We start from the raw sequence: 14,091 nt of genomic DNA on the forward strand, positions 1-14,091 counted from the left end.
AAAACATCGGTGTTGCTGCATCAAAAGGCAGTTTCTAGATCCTTAACCTGGGTCCCATTAGCCTCTTCCTCGTGAGTGGAGAGATTCTGTGGTTGGGGTCTATGTGAATAGAACATATACAATACTTGTAACAAAATAAACCAGCCTACTGGCCATTTGTGCGGCTGGCTAGTTACTTGATGGCTCACTTATTTTACTTTTTTGTGTGCTTAATAGGTTGCTATGTTTCAGCCCGATGGGTAACATGTTTGTGAAAGTATGAAACAAGCTGTGTACTAGTACTGAGTCAGAAGAGTCTGGCTTTCCTGTGATTGTGTGCCTTCAAGTTGTTTCCAATTTATGGCAACCCTAAGCATGGGATTTTCTTGGCATTATTTGTTTGTCTTTGCCTCTTTCTGAGGTTTAGAGAGAGTCACCCAGGGTTTCTTTCCTTGCCCAAATGGGGATTCAAACTCTGCTCTCCTGAGTCATTGCCCTACTCTTAAACCACCACTGGATCTTGCTGGATCTTGAGTTTGGTTTATGCACACTATACATCTATTTTTGTTAAGCCATATGTAAAGGGGTACAAACATACTCATAGCTGGGCAAGAGTGCTATCTAGCTTGATAGGAAAAAGAGCCTTGATGTTGTGGCCAATAAGACTATGTTGCTTTTGTCTCACCTAGGTTATGTGAGACAGCATGCTGTAGTGGCCAGCAATAAAATAGCGATGGAGGTTCACTGGGTGTCCTTGAGCAAGTTATAATTTCTCCACCCCTGAGGAAAGCAAAGACAAATGCTTTCCGAATGAATCCTACATGAAAACCCTGTGATAGACTTGCCGAAGGGTCACCATAAGTCAGAAACTATTTGAAGACACACAACAATGGCAAAGGTCATCATGTTGGTTGTGCTCAACTGACAATGCAGCCTATAACCTTTTCCTTAAAAAAATAGTGAAAACAATTATTTTAACTATAAAATATTTAGATATGGAAACTACAATTTGTACATTAACTTCCCACCACCATTATCCAAATCTTAGCAACTTTCCCAGTTTAACAATAAACCATTATTTTAAACCAACAGAACATAAAAAGGGAAAGTATTAGATGTTACATTAACATATATTATTGATGCTTCGTTGTTCTGAAATAATGTGAAAATTTGGACCCACATATGATTAATACAGCAAAGGGTTTGATGACAGTATCATTTGCTTTTCTTCTCTTTTTCTTTGGATGGAGTTGTATGTCTATGTGATGTAAAAGATTTGAAATGAAACCCACAAAAACATGACTTCTATATATAATTGGATGTCGTTTCTATTGTGGTTTAGTTATATAGATATTAGAAAGCTATGATAGTAAAGAATTTAAATTTATTAGTGATATTATAGTAATATGTCAACTACATGAATATATCAGCTAATTTGAAAAGACGCCTACTCCAAAATTCTTTATTTTGCAACATGTACCGATAGTTATTTTGAGCAAGGTATTCATATGAAACAAGGCTACATTTGCTTGTTATCTGTGTGTGCAATATCTGTGTGTGCAAGAGTAAAGATATTTTCATAGGGCTCATTTTATATGTTAGTGGTTTAACCATGTTTTTTTAATGTTGCTGTGAAATCCAGAGTGCATAGTTTAGTCATGTATAAACTCTATGCTACTTTGAATTCTTACAGCCTGCTTCGTGCAACACAGATTTAAGTGAAAACAGAAATCCCACACATGTTCCAGCTTTAGGAATCTGTAGCATTAATCATGAGAAAATCCAGACATGGAGGTAGTGGTGATGTCACAGTTTCAGCCTCGCTCACTTGGAATACAAGGTTGAAACAGGGAAATTGGTTTCTGTAAATTGCGTTGAATGACTTCAGTTAGAAAGATTTCAAATATCTATTTCTAGTATACCATTGTATTAGATTGAGATGTTTAAATGTAAGGGGTCAATAAACAGTGGAAGATTGCCTTCTTCTTTAACATTTTACTCACTAAAAATTAAGTACTTCTTATATTTCATATTGAGGAAGACAGAACAGCTGTCAACATCAATTAAGCATCTGATGAGACTTATGTAGGAGGTCTGATGGTTCCTAGAGTTTCCTTGTTTTTGCTGCCTCCTCCGAGCCAAGAGCAACCAAGACATTTTGGGACCTGTAGGATAAGATGGTAGTATCTGCTCCCATTCCATGAATAAAAATAGAATGGATTAAGAGTTCAATGAACCTCTGTGTCAGTGACGGCAAACCATCCACTGAACCTGAAAGCATCAGACTACTTAGATTATTGCCCAACCAGTTAGGTATTACACACAGTTGGGTCTCCCAAGACCTTATTGATATTCTGTGTCCTCATCATCATCTGTGGTCCATCTAATGATAGTGACAGACCTATTACGTTCTGTGCCCTCATCATCATCTGTGGTCCGTCTAATGATAGTGACAGACCTATTATGGATATGTAAGCATGAGAAGACAAAGTAACATCCTCCATTTGCTTAGCATTTCCCTTAGAGAAGATGTATGAACGGGCCCAAAAGTGAAGGGACAATTGTGGCAAGAATGAAAGGACCTAATCAAGGCATTCTGCTCAGACTAGAACCATCACCGATAGTACATCTACACAGTAGGATTAATGCAGTTTGACACCACTTCATGGCTCAGTGCTATGGACTCCTGGGAGTTATACTTTGGTAAGACATCCGCACTCTTTGGCAGAACAGGCTAAAGTTTTGTAAAATTACAGCTATTATTCCATTGCATTTTTTTCTCATGTCAGGAGCAACCGGAGTTGCTTCTGGAGTGAGAGAATTGGCCGTCTGCAAGGACGTTGCCCAGGGGACGCCTGGATGTTTTGATGTTTTACCATCCTTGTGGGAGGCTTCTCTCATGTCCCCGCATGGAGCTGGAGCTGATAGAGGGAGCTCATCCGCACTCTCCCCGGGTGGGATTCGAACCTGGCAGCCTTCAGGTCAGCAACCCAACCTTCAAGTCACAAGGCTTTTATCCCCTAGGCCACTGGAGGCTCCTTATTCCATTGCATTAAGTCATACCAGTTAACGTGTTGTCAAACTGCCTTAATTCTAGTGTAGATGCACCAGGAAAACATGGTAAGAAAGTTGTTCCATAGCTATGCATTCTTCTCAGACAAATCAGGATAACCTATGGTATCCTGATTGAATTAATGCATCCCACTAGCCATGTATCCATATCCACACGTGACAGCAAGCCTATTTTTGCAGTAATAAACAGTCATCAAATCAAAGAAGAATTGCGATTCTTACCATATCTAACTTAAAAAGCCATCTCCTACTTAGACTGCTCAAAACGCTTTTATACGGAGTTTATGATGTCATATTTGTATTTACCTAGCACCATAATCAAAAGCAATTGCTAAAAATATTGGGTGGAGAAGTATTTTGATGTATTTTGGAATGACATCCTAGTAGCAAACCCTTCTTTATATGCTAGTTTTAGACTGCAAAGGTTATATCCAAATGCTAAGCACCCTCACAGAATGAGGTGCCACTGTTGTGCTATAATACACACTTTATGGTGTAAGGATACTAGAGAGATATTAGAGCTTTACCAGTAGAAACGTTTTGTGTTACAGTAGAGTCTCACTTATCCAACACTCGCTTATCCAACGTTCTGGATTATCCAACTCATTTTTGTAGTCAATGTTTTCAATACATTGTGATATTTTGGTGCTAAATTCGTAAATACAGTAATTACTACATAGCATTACTGAGTATTGAACTACTTTTTCTGACAAATTTGTTGTATATTTGTTGTATGTTTTGGTGCTTAATTTGTAAAATCATAACCTAATTTGACGTTTAATAGGCTTTTCCTTAATCCCTCCTAATTATCCAACATATACTCTTATCCAACGTTCTGCTGGCCCGTTTATGTTGGATAAGTGAGACTCTACTATACTTCTTGTTTTTCCTTGAAGACAAAGACTTTGTATTTGATATAACCTTTCATGGACTGAATCCCACTTCATCAAGTGCATCTGACTGAGAGTTTATAATGCATTAGTAATTTTTTAAATTGCCAGTAATTAGTTGCCATTTCTCACAATTAACTCATTGCTTTGTTTTAAGATCAGCTGTGTTAGTGAACTGAATAATGATCATGTCTTCCCTGCATCTGCATTTCTCTGAAAAGAAAAATACCAAGGCTCCTTTGTACACATTCGAACTCAGAGGGTTAGCCCTTAAGTGCCATTGCTCAATGCCAAATTAGGTAGCAAGAAGACAGTGCAGGGAGTGAGTTTGAGAGATGGAGCAAAGGTTGATATGTCTGTCCCATTTTTTTCTAAAAGATACTACTACAGCTGTAAGAGAGGAGAACTGTTCTTGTCACTAGAACAACTGCAGGAGGGGAGCAGTTTCTCACTTATTCATAGTTGCTTTCTAGCCGTGACATGGTTTACCTGCACATATTGTTATGATTGAGCCTCATGGCTCTGTTACTGACAGACGTGGGCGTAAGACTCCTCGAGAGTCAGATACTCTCGAGGAGCGAGAGAGAAAAAGACTGCGAGACATATTTGCAGCACCATCTGACGAAGAGTCTTTCGAAGGGTTTACGGAGAGAATGGAGGAAGGGCTGGTTAGCTCAGAGGAGGACGAGATGGATTGGACTCGGGTAAGGGAGGAATTGGGTGCCACTGGCCATGATGGGACAGAAGATGAATGGGGACCTTCAGGATTAGACCCATGGCTTAGCTGGAGGGATGGGACGGGATCCACAGCTGGAGATGCTGTTGGGCGTAGTCAGAGGTGTTCCAGCTCTGACGAGGAAAGTGATGAGGAAACGCCCGGGTTAAGGAGGACAGCTGACAGTGATGAGGATTTGTAACTGGCATAAAATGGGGCTTGGGAGCAATTGCAAATTGCGTCGGGCAAGGTAATCTGGGCAAACGCTTGGGATTCGTGTGTGTGTGTGGGACGCTTCCCTGAAGACTTGTGTGCTTTCCTGTGCTGAGACGTAAGTTGATTGGAATCCAGGGTCAGACGGCGGGAGGGATTGTGTGGGCATTTGTTTGTGCAAACCTGTGCTTACTCTTATTAGCTTGACCTTCCGTCGTCTTCTTGACGGACGCCATCTCCTGCTTTGAGAACTCGGACTGAACTGACCACGGCTTGTCTTCCCCCCCCTTCTTGGACTTGGAAAAACTACAAACGTCTGCTTCTGGCTTTGATCTACGGAACGGAACTGGTCTACTCTACTGCTAAAATCCCTGGCTGATTTGTTCGTGTTGGAATCCTGTCTGCTGTGTGTGTGGGAGCGACGCAAGTTACTCTAAAAACAGTGTTGGCAGCAGAGAGGAATCTGCTGCCAATTAGTTGCATTCTTTGTATCTTTTGTTCCTTGGCTTTCGTTTTGTTTATACCCAGGCTGAAGAAAGCAGTTTGTTTTTACCCGGATTAAACTCCGGTTTAATCCGGTTTATCTTTTGAACATTTACTTTTGCCCCTTTTTGCTCCTAAAGGCAAAAATTGCCTGGCCCTTGTGTTTTACGGGCATTTTTGAGTTCTGTAATCTAATAAACTCTGTTACTTTGAATCTTGTGGCGTTCTGTCCTTGACACATATACTCTAATTTCTTCCGATATGAACATCTTACTGTATGTTTTTCTAATAGCTGTCAAAGTAGCTGGAAAAGATAGAATATAAATTACACATTTCTGTTTTCAATAGGATTTAAGGAATGAAATAGAATAAGATCATACATGGATTGTCATCATGATTTCTATTTTCAGTTAGGGTTAGAAAGTGAAGGCAGAGTGTGGGCATCTGGGTATAAATCTGCAATGACTATATTGGCAGATGGAGAAGTCATAATCTCAAAAGTGTTTTTCTAAATTAACAGTGCCAAAGGCCTTTCTATGTACTCCTTCAATGACATTCCAGAAGTCCCAAGGCCTGTGCAAACTTCCACATGTATAAGAGCTTCCGCATGTGCCGATTTCCACATGTCTTAAAACAGGGGTAGGGAACACGTGGCAATCCTCCTGTTGTTGCACTATAGCTTCTGTCTTACCAGCGACATCTGGGCTATAACACCTTGCTCACTTCTATCCTGAATGGAAGGGCACATTTTCTTGCTCAGAGATCCTGATGCAAAAGCGATGTTCTTTGTAGATTTCAGATGTTTCAGATGCTTTCAAATGTTAATTTTGACTGAAGCCTACAAGAATCAGTGTGATTGTTGTATGTTTGATGGGAATAATCCAGCATAACATCATCCTGATTGTGTGTTCATGCACAGCAGGAGGTTGGACTTGTTGGCCTTTGTGGTCATTTCCAACTGTGATTCGATGATTAATTTGATATGAAAAGAGATACTTAGAGACTAAGGATGTAGCTACACTGTAGAGGTACTGTAGTTTGATATCACTTTAACTGCCATAGGAGCTTCCGGTGGCGCAATGGGTTAAACCCTTGTGCAGGCAGGACTGCTGACCAATAGATAGGCAGTTGGAATCTGAGGAGAACGGGTGAGTTCCCTCTGTCAGCTCCAGCTGAGACATGAGAGAAGCCTCCCACAAGGACGGTAAAACATCGGACATCCGGGTGTCCCTTGAGCAACGTCCTTGCAGATGGCCAATTCTCTCACACCAGAAGTGACTTGCAGTTTCTCAAAGTTGCTCCTGACAAGGAAAAAAAACCTGCCATGGTTCAATGCTATGAAATCATAAGAGCTATAGTTTTATAAGGTCTGTAGCACTCTCTGCCAAAGAATGCTAGCGCTTTACCAGCCATGGCAGTTAAAGTGGTGGCAAACTGCATTATTTGTACAGTGTAGTTGCAATCTCTGTCTATTTTACCTATTCCAAACTCCAGGCTAAAATTTTCAAGACAGATACATGGACTTAATTAGTTCAGAAAAGTTCGTTCCTATAATTATGGATCAATACAAGGTACTAGAACCCCAGTCTAGAGAAACAAGATACAGGGAAGATATCAAATTGAAAGAAGAGATAAAACCCAATTTTTTCTTCCCAAAATTAGGGATAGGTTGTTCTGAGCAATAAAAATCTTCTCCATTTTCTTACTTCTCTTTTGGCACATAAGTGGAAGTCTTATGTGAGGACAGGGCTGAAACTTTTAGATGGTTTTAGGTTCTGACATGGACTATGACTCTGTCATTGCAAAGCACACCCGCTCATCCTCAGAGGAAAGCAAAGACAAATCCTTCCAAACAAATCTTGCCAAGAAAATCCTATGATAGCTCCACCTTAGAATCACCATAGATCATAAACAACTTGAAGGCACAAAACAACAGCTTAATGCAATAATAATAGGTCAATACAGGCATCTTTTTCAAAGAACGGGCAATATACATGTCACTACAAGTTGTCCCTGACAACATCTCTTTAGATATAGATACAGAATTTAGTTGACCATCTAGACCTTTCAGTTGTCAAGTCACCAATTTTCATTTTCTGGCACTTTCCTCTTGCCATTTTCAGTTGTATTGAAAAGTATGCATGATACATACCATTGCAGAATCACATACTAGCATCAAAGGTATAAAGATAGATCTTCTCGATATACCATAGTACCATTAGAACAGGGAAAAAGTGGATCTACATTTGACATGAAAAGAATTCCTTCTGATATCATAAATAAAATTTCTTTTCCCCTATGACTTTTTAAAATATGGGTAGGATGGAAAAGAACAATGTTTTTATTTTCACCATATTTGTAAAGTGTTGTGAAATCATTAAGACTCTTCATTCCAGGCTTGGCACAGTAGTGGGATGGTTTTGGCAAGATATCTTTCTTCGTTATCTTCTCATACGTTTGTGACATGCAAACTCTTTCTATAACAAATTAAAGTACGCTTACAAGCACGACAAATCTAAGCTTACAAGCACGACAAATCAGAGCTTTGTGGTCTAAGATGTTAATACTTAATACAGTACAGTTGGTTAATACTTATCCAACACTCACTTATCCAATGTTCTGGATTATCCAACGCATTTTTGTAGTCAATGTTTTCAATATATCGTGATATTTTGCTACAAAATTTGTAAATACAGTAATTACTACGTAGCATTACTGCATATTGAACTACTTTTTCTGTCAAATTTGTTGTATAACATGATGTTTTGGTGCTTAATTTGTAAAATCATAGCCTTATTTGATGTTTAATAGGCTTCTCCTTCATCTCTCCTTATTATCCAACATATTCGCTTATCCAACGTTCTGCCGGCCCGTTTATGTTGGATAAGTGAGACTCTACTGTAATCCTAATTCACTTGTTATAATTGGCTTTCTTTTGCTAGTAGTTACCACTGCAAGTCTGCTATGGTTAGCAGATCTACAATGTACTGGAAACGTATAATTTAAAAAGACGCATTTCAAAATCAGTACCAAATGTCTATAATTGTGATCAATAGAAAGTCATTCAGTTGATATCAAGGTCAGTATGTTTTAAAATAACTAGGACAAGATCAGTTACCACACTTTAAAAAACCTTTCTAGTGATACATGTGGTTATCAAACTTTTGATCCAACTTGTAAAAGAGAGATTACTTACTGTAGTTGCTGTTTTGCTCGTGTATTCCTTTTATTTTGCCTCTCTTATCGATCTTGATGTACCACTGAGTTCCAGAGAACAGTCTTCTCACGCGTACGTTCCCCCCTTCCATATAATCATAGCTTCTGGTATGTCGCTCAGGGGAGGAACAGTTCACATTTGTAGCCATTTGCTCTGGGTTCATGTCATTGCAAGCTAATGATATAGCGCCCACGAGGAAGATAGCGTGAAAGTATGATTTGTAGAGCAAAGTTGGCAGGATCCATGTCAATATCCATTTGTGCATTATAGTGCAGTGATCAGGGTGCTCACGAACAACATAATGAAAAAAATCCGTCTTCAGTGGTTCGTTGACTTGTCTTCTGCCTTTCTGTGAAGTTGTAAAGGGATTTAACCGGCAACCGCTCGCAGAATTCCAGTCCTCCCAACTTCTTTTTAAAGCATAGGTACCAAAGACAATCGGCCTTCCAAATATATATCTATATCCAGCCGGGATATCCTTTAAGAGAACAGGTAATAATAAGCTCCACTGCTGTGACCTCCTTTGCTACTTGTATTCACTGCTCGTGCTGAAAGCAAAAGATCTATGAGGAAAGTGGTATGCATAAAATTTTATGGTCATTACATAAGCAAAGAAACTATCATTTATGCTGTGGGAGTAAAGCAGTACAAAAGCGGCAACAACAACAAATGTTTAACTCATTCTATCTTAGTGAGGCTTTTTGGCATCAGCACAGCCTTTTAAACCCTGCTTTTTCCTCTTTTGCATTAGTGTGCCTGATGATTCAGCTGCATTGCCAAACTCTTCCGTAGAAAACCATATTTCACCCTCTTTCACTTGATTGCTTCATGGTCTCTTTTAGGAATAATTCCCCTAAATGTTAGCTCCGGCATCTTAGTTTTGTCGGGTTAATTGAACTACGCTTAGCTCTATTTTTGCATTTGCAAAGGCAATTCCATTGACACTGCCTCATAAGAAACTGTCAAGAGCGCTGCTTCAGATACCATAAAGCCATGAGGTCTGAAAATGCGGTTAGCAGCTAAAAAATCTTTTAAAGGAGTTTTAAAGAAGACAAATGACTTACTTGCTCTTGTTGATAACAGCTGGACACACAAGTATTTCATTTCTGTTGTCTGCCTTTTGCAACATGAGACGCTCTACTGTAGCTACAAACTTTCCTAACTCAGAAAGACTGCGACAGAATCATAATTGTTTCCATAAATCAACATGTGCGCAAGAGGGTGTGTGCGAGCGTCTGTGCGTCCACACTTGTGTGTGTCTATGCAAGTGGATGTGTTGTGTTAAGACTTTTCAGACCTTTTTTTAAAAAAGGAAACCTTTGCTGACCTCTCTTGGAAACAATCAGGACGTAACCAGTCAGCTGTCAGTTGAATGCATGAACAAAAATAAAACTGTGTGAAGTTGTATGGTCATCAGAGGGAGCTACAAACATGGTTGATGCCTTGAGTCTCAAAAAGGACTCTTTGCTAGAAACATGGGGCCCCCTCATTTCTGAATTTGGATACTGTCCTTGCTGGATGCTTATTTTACAAAGCTTGGTCCCTTTTTTAATAAAGCAAATGCATATTATAACCCCATTTCTAAAGCTTTGTCATTGCACCTTCAGATTACGCTTCTCTGCAAAAGAAATACATTTGACGAGCTATTAACTGTTGTGTCTGTTAAGTGTTATTTTCTAAGATTTTTCTAAGTATAATCAATCATATCACTGTCAGGAGCTAAATTAATCTGTGGTTTCTGCCTTCTGCCAGTGTCAACTCTATCAACAGCCTTCTAGAGAAGCAATGCATGTAGAGCAACATGCTAAAATTAGCACTTGTTCTGGCTTGGCTCAGCATCTTAGCATTACAAGAATTGAGCCCATTCTAAGTGGGGTTGAAATAAAAACAGAAAAAACTCTTGCCGATCTTTCTAAAGCTGAATCACTACTCTTACAAGTGTAGTGCAGGTGTTGCATTCACCTTCAGAATTATCGCTGGAATTATCAACCTCTTAGTGGATGGTCTTTTGTTCACAATACATTGATGGCATTACAAGAATAAGAATAAGACATTTTCTAAAAATGTCTTTCAGTTAACGCCGCCTTCCCAATATTTCCTAGGGAGCATCCTGAAATAACAAAAAGGCCCCAAATTGACCTCTCAAAAGTGACCAGGGTGATGAAATGTTACTTCCACTTGCCCAAAATGAACCACCTGAGGTTTCTAAGTACAGTAGAGTCTCACTTATCCAAGCTAAACGGGCCGGCAGAAGCTTGGATAAGTGAATATCTTGGATAATAAGGAGGGATTAAGGAAAAGCCTATTAAACATCAAATTAGGTTATGATTTTACAAATTAAGCACCAAAACTTCATGTTATACAACAAATTTGACAGAAAAAGTAGTTCAATATGCAGTAATGTTATGTTGTAATTACTATATTTACGAATTTAGCACCAAAATATCACGATATATTGAAAACATTGACGACAAAAATGGCTTGGATTATCCAGAGGCTTGGATAAGCGAGACTTGGATAAGTGAGACTCTACTGTAGTTGAAAATGTCCCTCTTGCCTATCTAACCAGAAGACAGGCATGAACACAGAAGTACCAATATTCTAATACAGCTTTGAGACCCACATCCTCAACTACAAATATTATAGTGGAAAGGTTGGAATCTAAAGAGCAGCTATAAGGAAACTTGGGAGCCTGGTAGCGCAGTGTGTTAAAGCGCTGAGCTGCTGAATGAACTTGCAGACCGAAAGGTCGGTGGTTCAAATCTGAGGAGCGGAGTAAGCATCTGCTGTTAGCTCCAGCTTCTACCAACCTAGCAGTTTGAAAACATGCAAATGTGAGTAGATCAATAGGTACTGCTCCGGCGGGAAGGTAACGGCGTTCCATGCAGTCATGCCAACCAAATGACCTTGGAGGTGTCTACGGACAACGCCGGCTCTTCAGCTTAGAAATGGAGATGAGCACCAACCCCCAGAGTCAGACACAACTGGACTTAACATCAGGGGTAACGTTTACCTTTATAAGGAAACTGGACTACTGCAATGACAACCATTTCAAGGTTAGAATAGGCCATGTTTCAGCGGTAGCAAATAAGACTTCTTTTACATGTAAGGAGATCCTAGGTTTGATCCCAATTTAATCTCAAATAGCCAAATTGAAAGAATCCTGTACTAATACCTTGGAGAGCCACTTTAAGCATAATAGACGATATCATCCTGACCTGAGGGGAGCAATAAGCAAAGTCAGTGCAAGGTTGCTCCACATGGAGCGTCTTAATCCTTGTAAGGCAAATACGTAATATCACCTGCCAGATAGATGCTGCTCCATCAGAACCAAGGAAGTGTAGATTCATACAATATTGCATTCTTAGAAGGACTACTACAGACAATCTCAGCGTTAATGTCTTGTGGAGACAATTATCATCATAACAATTTTGAACCTCCACAAAGAAATATCTCTAAAAAGATTTTGTAGTACATTTTTCAGATATAGTTCCCTCTTCTTTATTTTCCCATTATAGTGGCTGGATATCCTGTTGTTATGCCCTATAAACAGACCCTTCCCTTGAATGGCAAGTAATCTTCCCTGTCAAGAAGACTACTTGTAATACAGTGTTTTGGGTGACTTGGCACATGGAGGATCTGAGCTAAACGGCCGTCTGTTTTTCATATAAAACAAAGTGGATTTGTATCAGGACCTGTCATTCTCAAACTTTGAAGCAATGCTGTGTTTCGCAGGTCACAGAGCATCGTGTGTTGGCAGTCTTCTGCCTCTGCTCCTTTCATCCTAAAGAGATGGAATGATGCAATCTAAATTCCTTTGTGTTTTATATAGACTAGACAAACTCAGGAGCATAGGATAATGTGTTTAATGTTTTAAGCTTAATATTTATTGAACTAGTCTTTTTTTTTTTAAATGGAAGACACCTATCCACAGTTGGTGGGTTTTGCTGTTCTGCAGTTGAAGACAATGAGCTTTTCTTGTCACTTTATGGATTTAAGTCATTATGCCGACTACAGGCAATTAGGACATATAGGACCTGAAGAACTTCCTGACCATAAGAACTGTTCAACAGTGGAACCCTCTGCTTCGGAGTCTGGTGGAAGCTCCTTCTTTGGAGGCTTTTAAACAGGGGCTGGATGGCCATCTATCAGGGATGCTTTGAATGTGCTTTTCCTGCGTGGCAGGGAGTTGGGCTGGGTGTCCCATGTGGTTCTTTCTAACTTGATGTTAACCCTAAAATAAATCTATTATGGGTTTTTCTTGGCAATATTTATTTCAGAGCTGGTTTGCCCTTGCCTTCCTTTGAAGTTGACAGAATGTAAGTTGCCCAAAGACACACAGAAGACTTCCATGATTGAGCAAGAATTTGAACCCGTGTCTCCAGAATCATAATCCAGTACTTAGACCACTACACTATGCTGACTCTTTCCTTGTTATTATAGTCATGTATTGGTATATATGTATACTAGCTGTGCCCGGCCACGCGTTGCTGTGGCGTTGTCTGGTGGTGTTGGTGAGAAATTGTTGAGGTAGTGGTGATATTGAATGTCTGTTGTATGGTTGTCTTTATGTTTAGTATGCACACTGAAGTGGATTATATGGCAGTGTGGAGTCAAGATAATCCAGTTCAAAGCAGATAATATAAGATTCTAAATTGGTTATATAGCTATGTGGAAGGGCCTTGAGTCTACACTGCCATATAATCCAGTTAAAATCTGATAATCTGTGGAAGAGGCCTAAGTGAGGCCTAACTGTGCCTGTCCCCTGGACTGAGTAGGTTGCTAGGAGACCAAGTGGGCAGAGCTTAGCCTTCAAACTGGCAGCAATTGGATAAAAACAATTATTCCTCTCCCTGTAATTAGGACTTTATTTTTCTTTTCTTTTTGTTGTATCAACCTAGAGCCGTGAAAGATGGGTTGTGTTGTCAAATTTCGAGGTTGGGGGGCCTGTAGTTTTGTTGTTTTGTCCGCTGCCCCAATGCCATCACTCTTTTATATATATAGATTGGTAGCTTATAAACAATTTGCATACGAGTAGTATATTTAAGAGTGGGCTTCTGATTCAAGGTCTGGATTCAGTGTATCTGCTCACTCTTTAGATTGAACTTGGATTTGGAAACAAAGTACTGTTTGCAAAACCAGAAGATCACCCTTTCCCCCTGCATGGCTGGCCTATTTATTTTCCCCACCATCAAAATGAATTGCTACACTTTTACCTGATGTTTTGTTTCAGTTCCAGAAACCTGGAGATACTCATGCTCTCACTGCAAATATTTCACATGTGTTTTCTTGCAGCTCTGGAAAATAAATCATTTTGGAAAACGGCACAGCAGTATATTCTTAGTGCTTCTTCAGCTCTGATCTTTTAAAGACTTCAGCAGAGCGACCCTTTACTCACATTACAGCATACCATCAATTCAAAAACAGAATAGCCATCATATGCAACGTATGTTCAGATCAAAAGAGAGGCAATGTTTTTTAAAACGGAAAATAAAATGTCAGGCACGCCGACAGCATCCCTG

General features: G+C 39.6%; 2 protein-coding genes across 7 annotated transcripts in view; one reads left to right on the plus strand and one right to left on the minus strand.

Annotated features, from left to right (window-relative positions):
- fgf7 (fibroblast growth factor 7) overlaps positions 1-9,873 on the minus strand; it is a 30,400-nt gene extending 20,527 nt beyond the window's left edge. The window contains exons 1-2 of one of the 3 annotated variants that reach the window (XM_008120868.3): positions 9,634-9,873; positions 8,549-9,047 (exon numbers count right to left, since the gene is read on the minus strand). In XM_008120868.3, coding sequence (XP_008119075.1) covers positions 8,549-8,834 — 286 coding nt within the window. In that variant the 5' untranslated portion in view covers positions 8,835-9,047; positions 9,634-9,873. Of the gene's footprint in view, positions 1-8,548; positions 9,133-9,633 lie in introns of all 3 variants that reach the window. The other 2 variants (XM_003227619.4, XM_008120867.3) reach the window with 2 other exon arrangements.
- fam227b (family with sequence similarity 227 member B) overlaps positions 1-14,091 on the plus strand; it is an 84,636-nt gene that overhangs the window by 37,488 nt on the left and 33,057 nt on the right. The window lies entirely within an intron of this gene.

Source organism: Anolis carolinensis, unplaced genomic scaffold, assembly GCF_035594765.1.
Source record: "Anolis carolinensis isolate JA03-04 unplaced genomic scaffold, rAnoCar3.1.pri scaffold_11, whole genome shotgun sequence".
In the NCBI taxonomy this organism is placed as follows: Eukaryota; Metazoa; Chordata; class Lepidosauria; order Squamata; family Dactyloidae; genus Anolis; species Anolis carolinensis.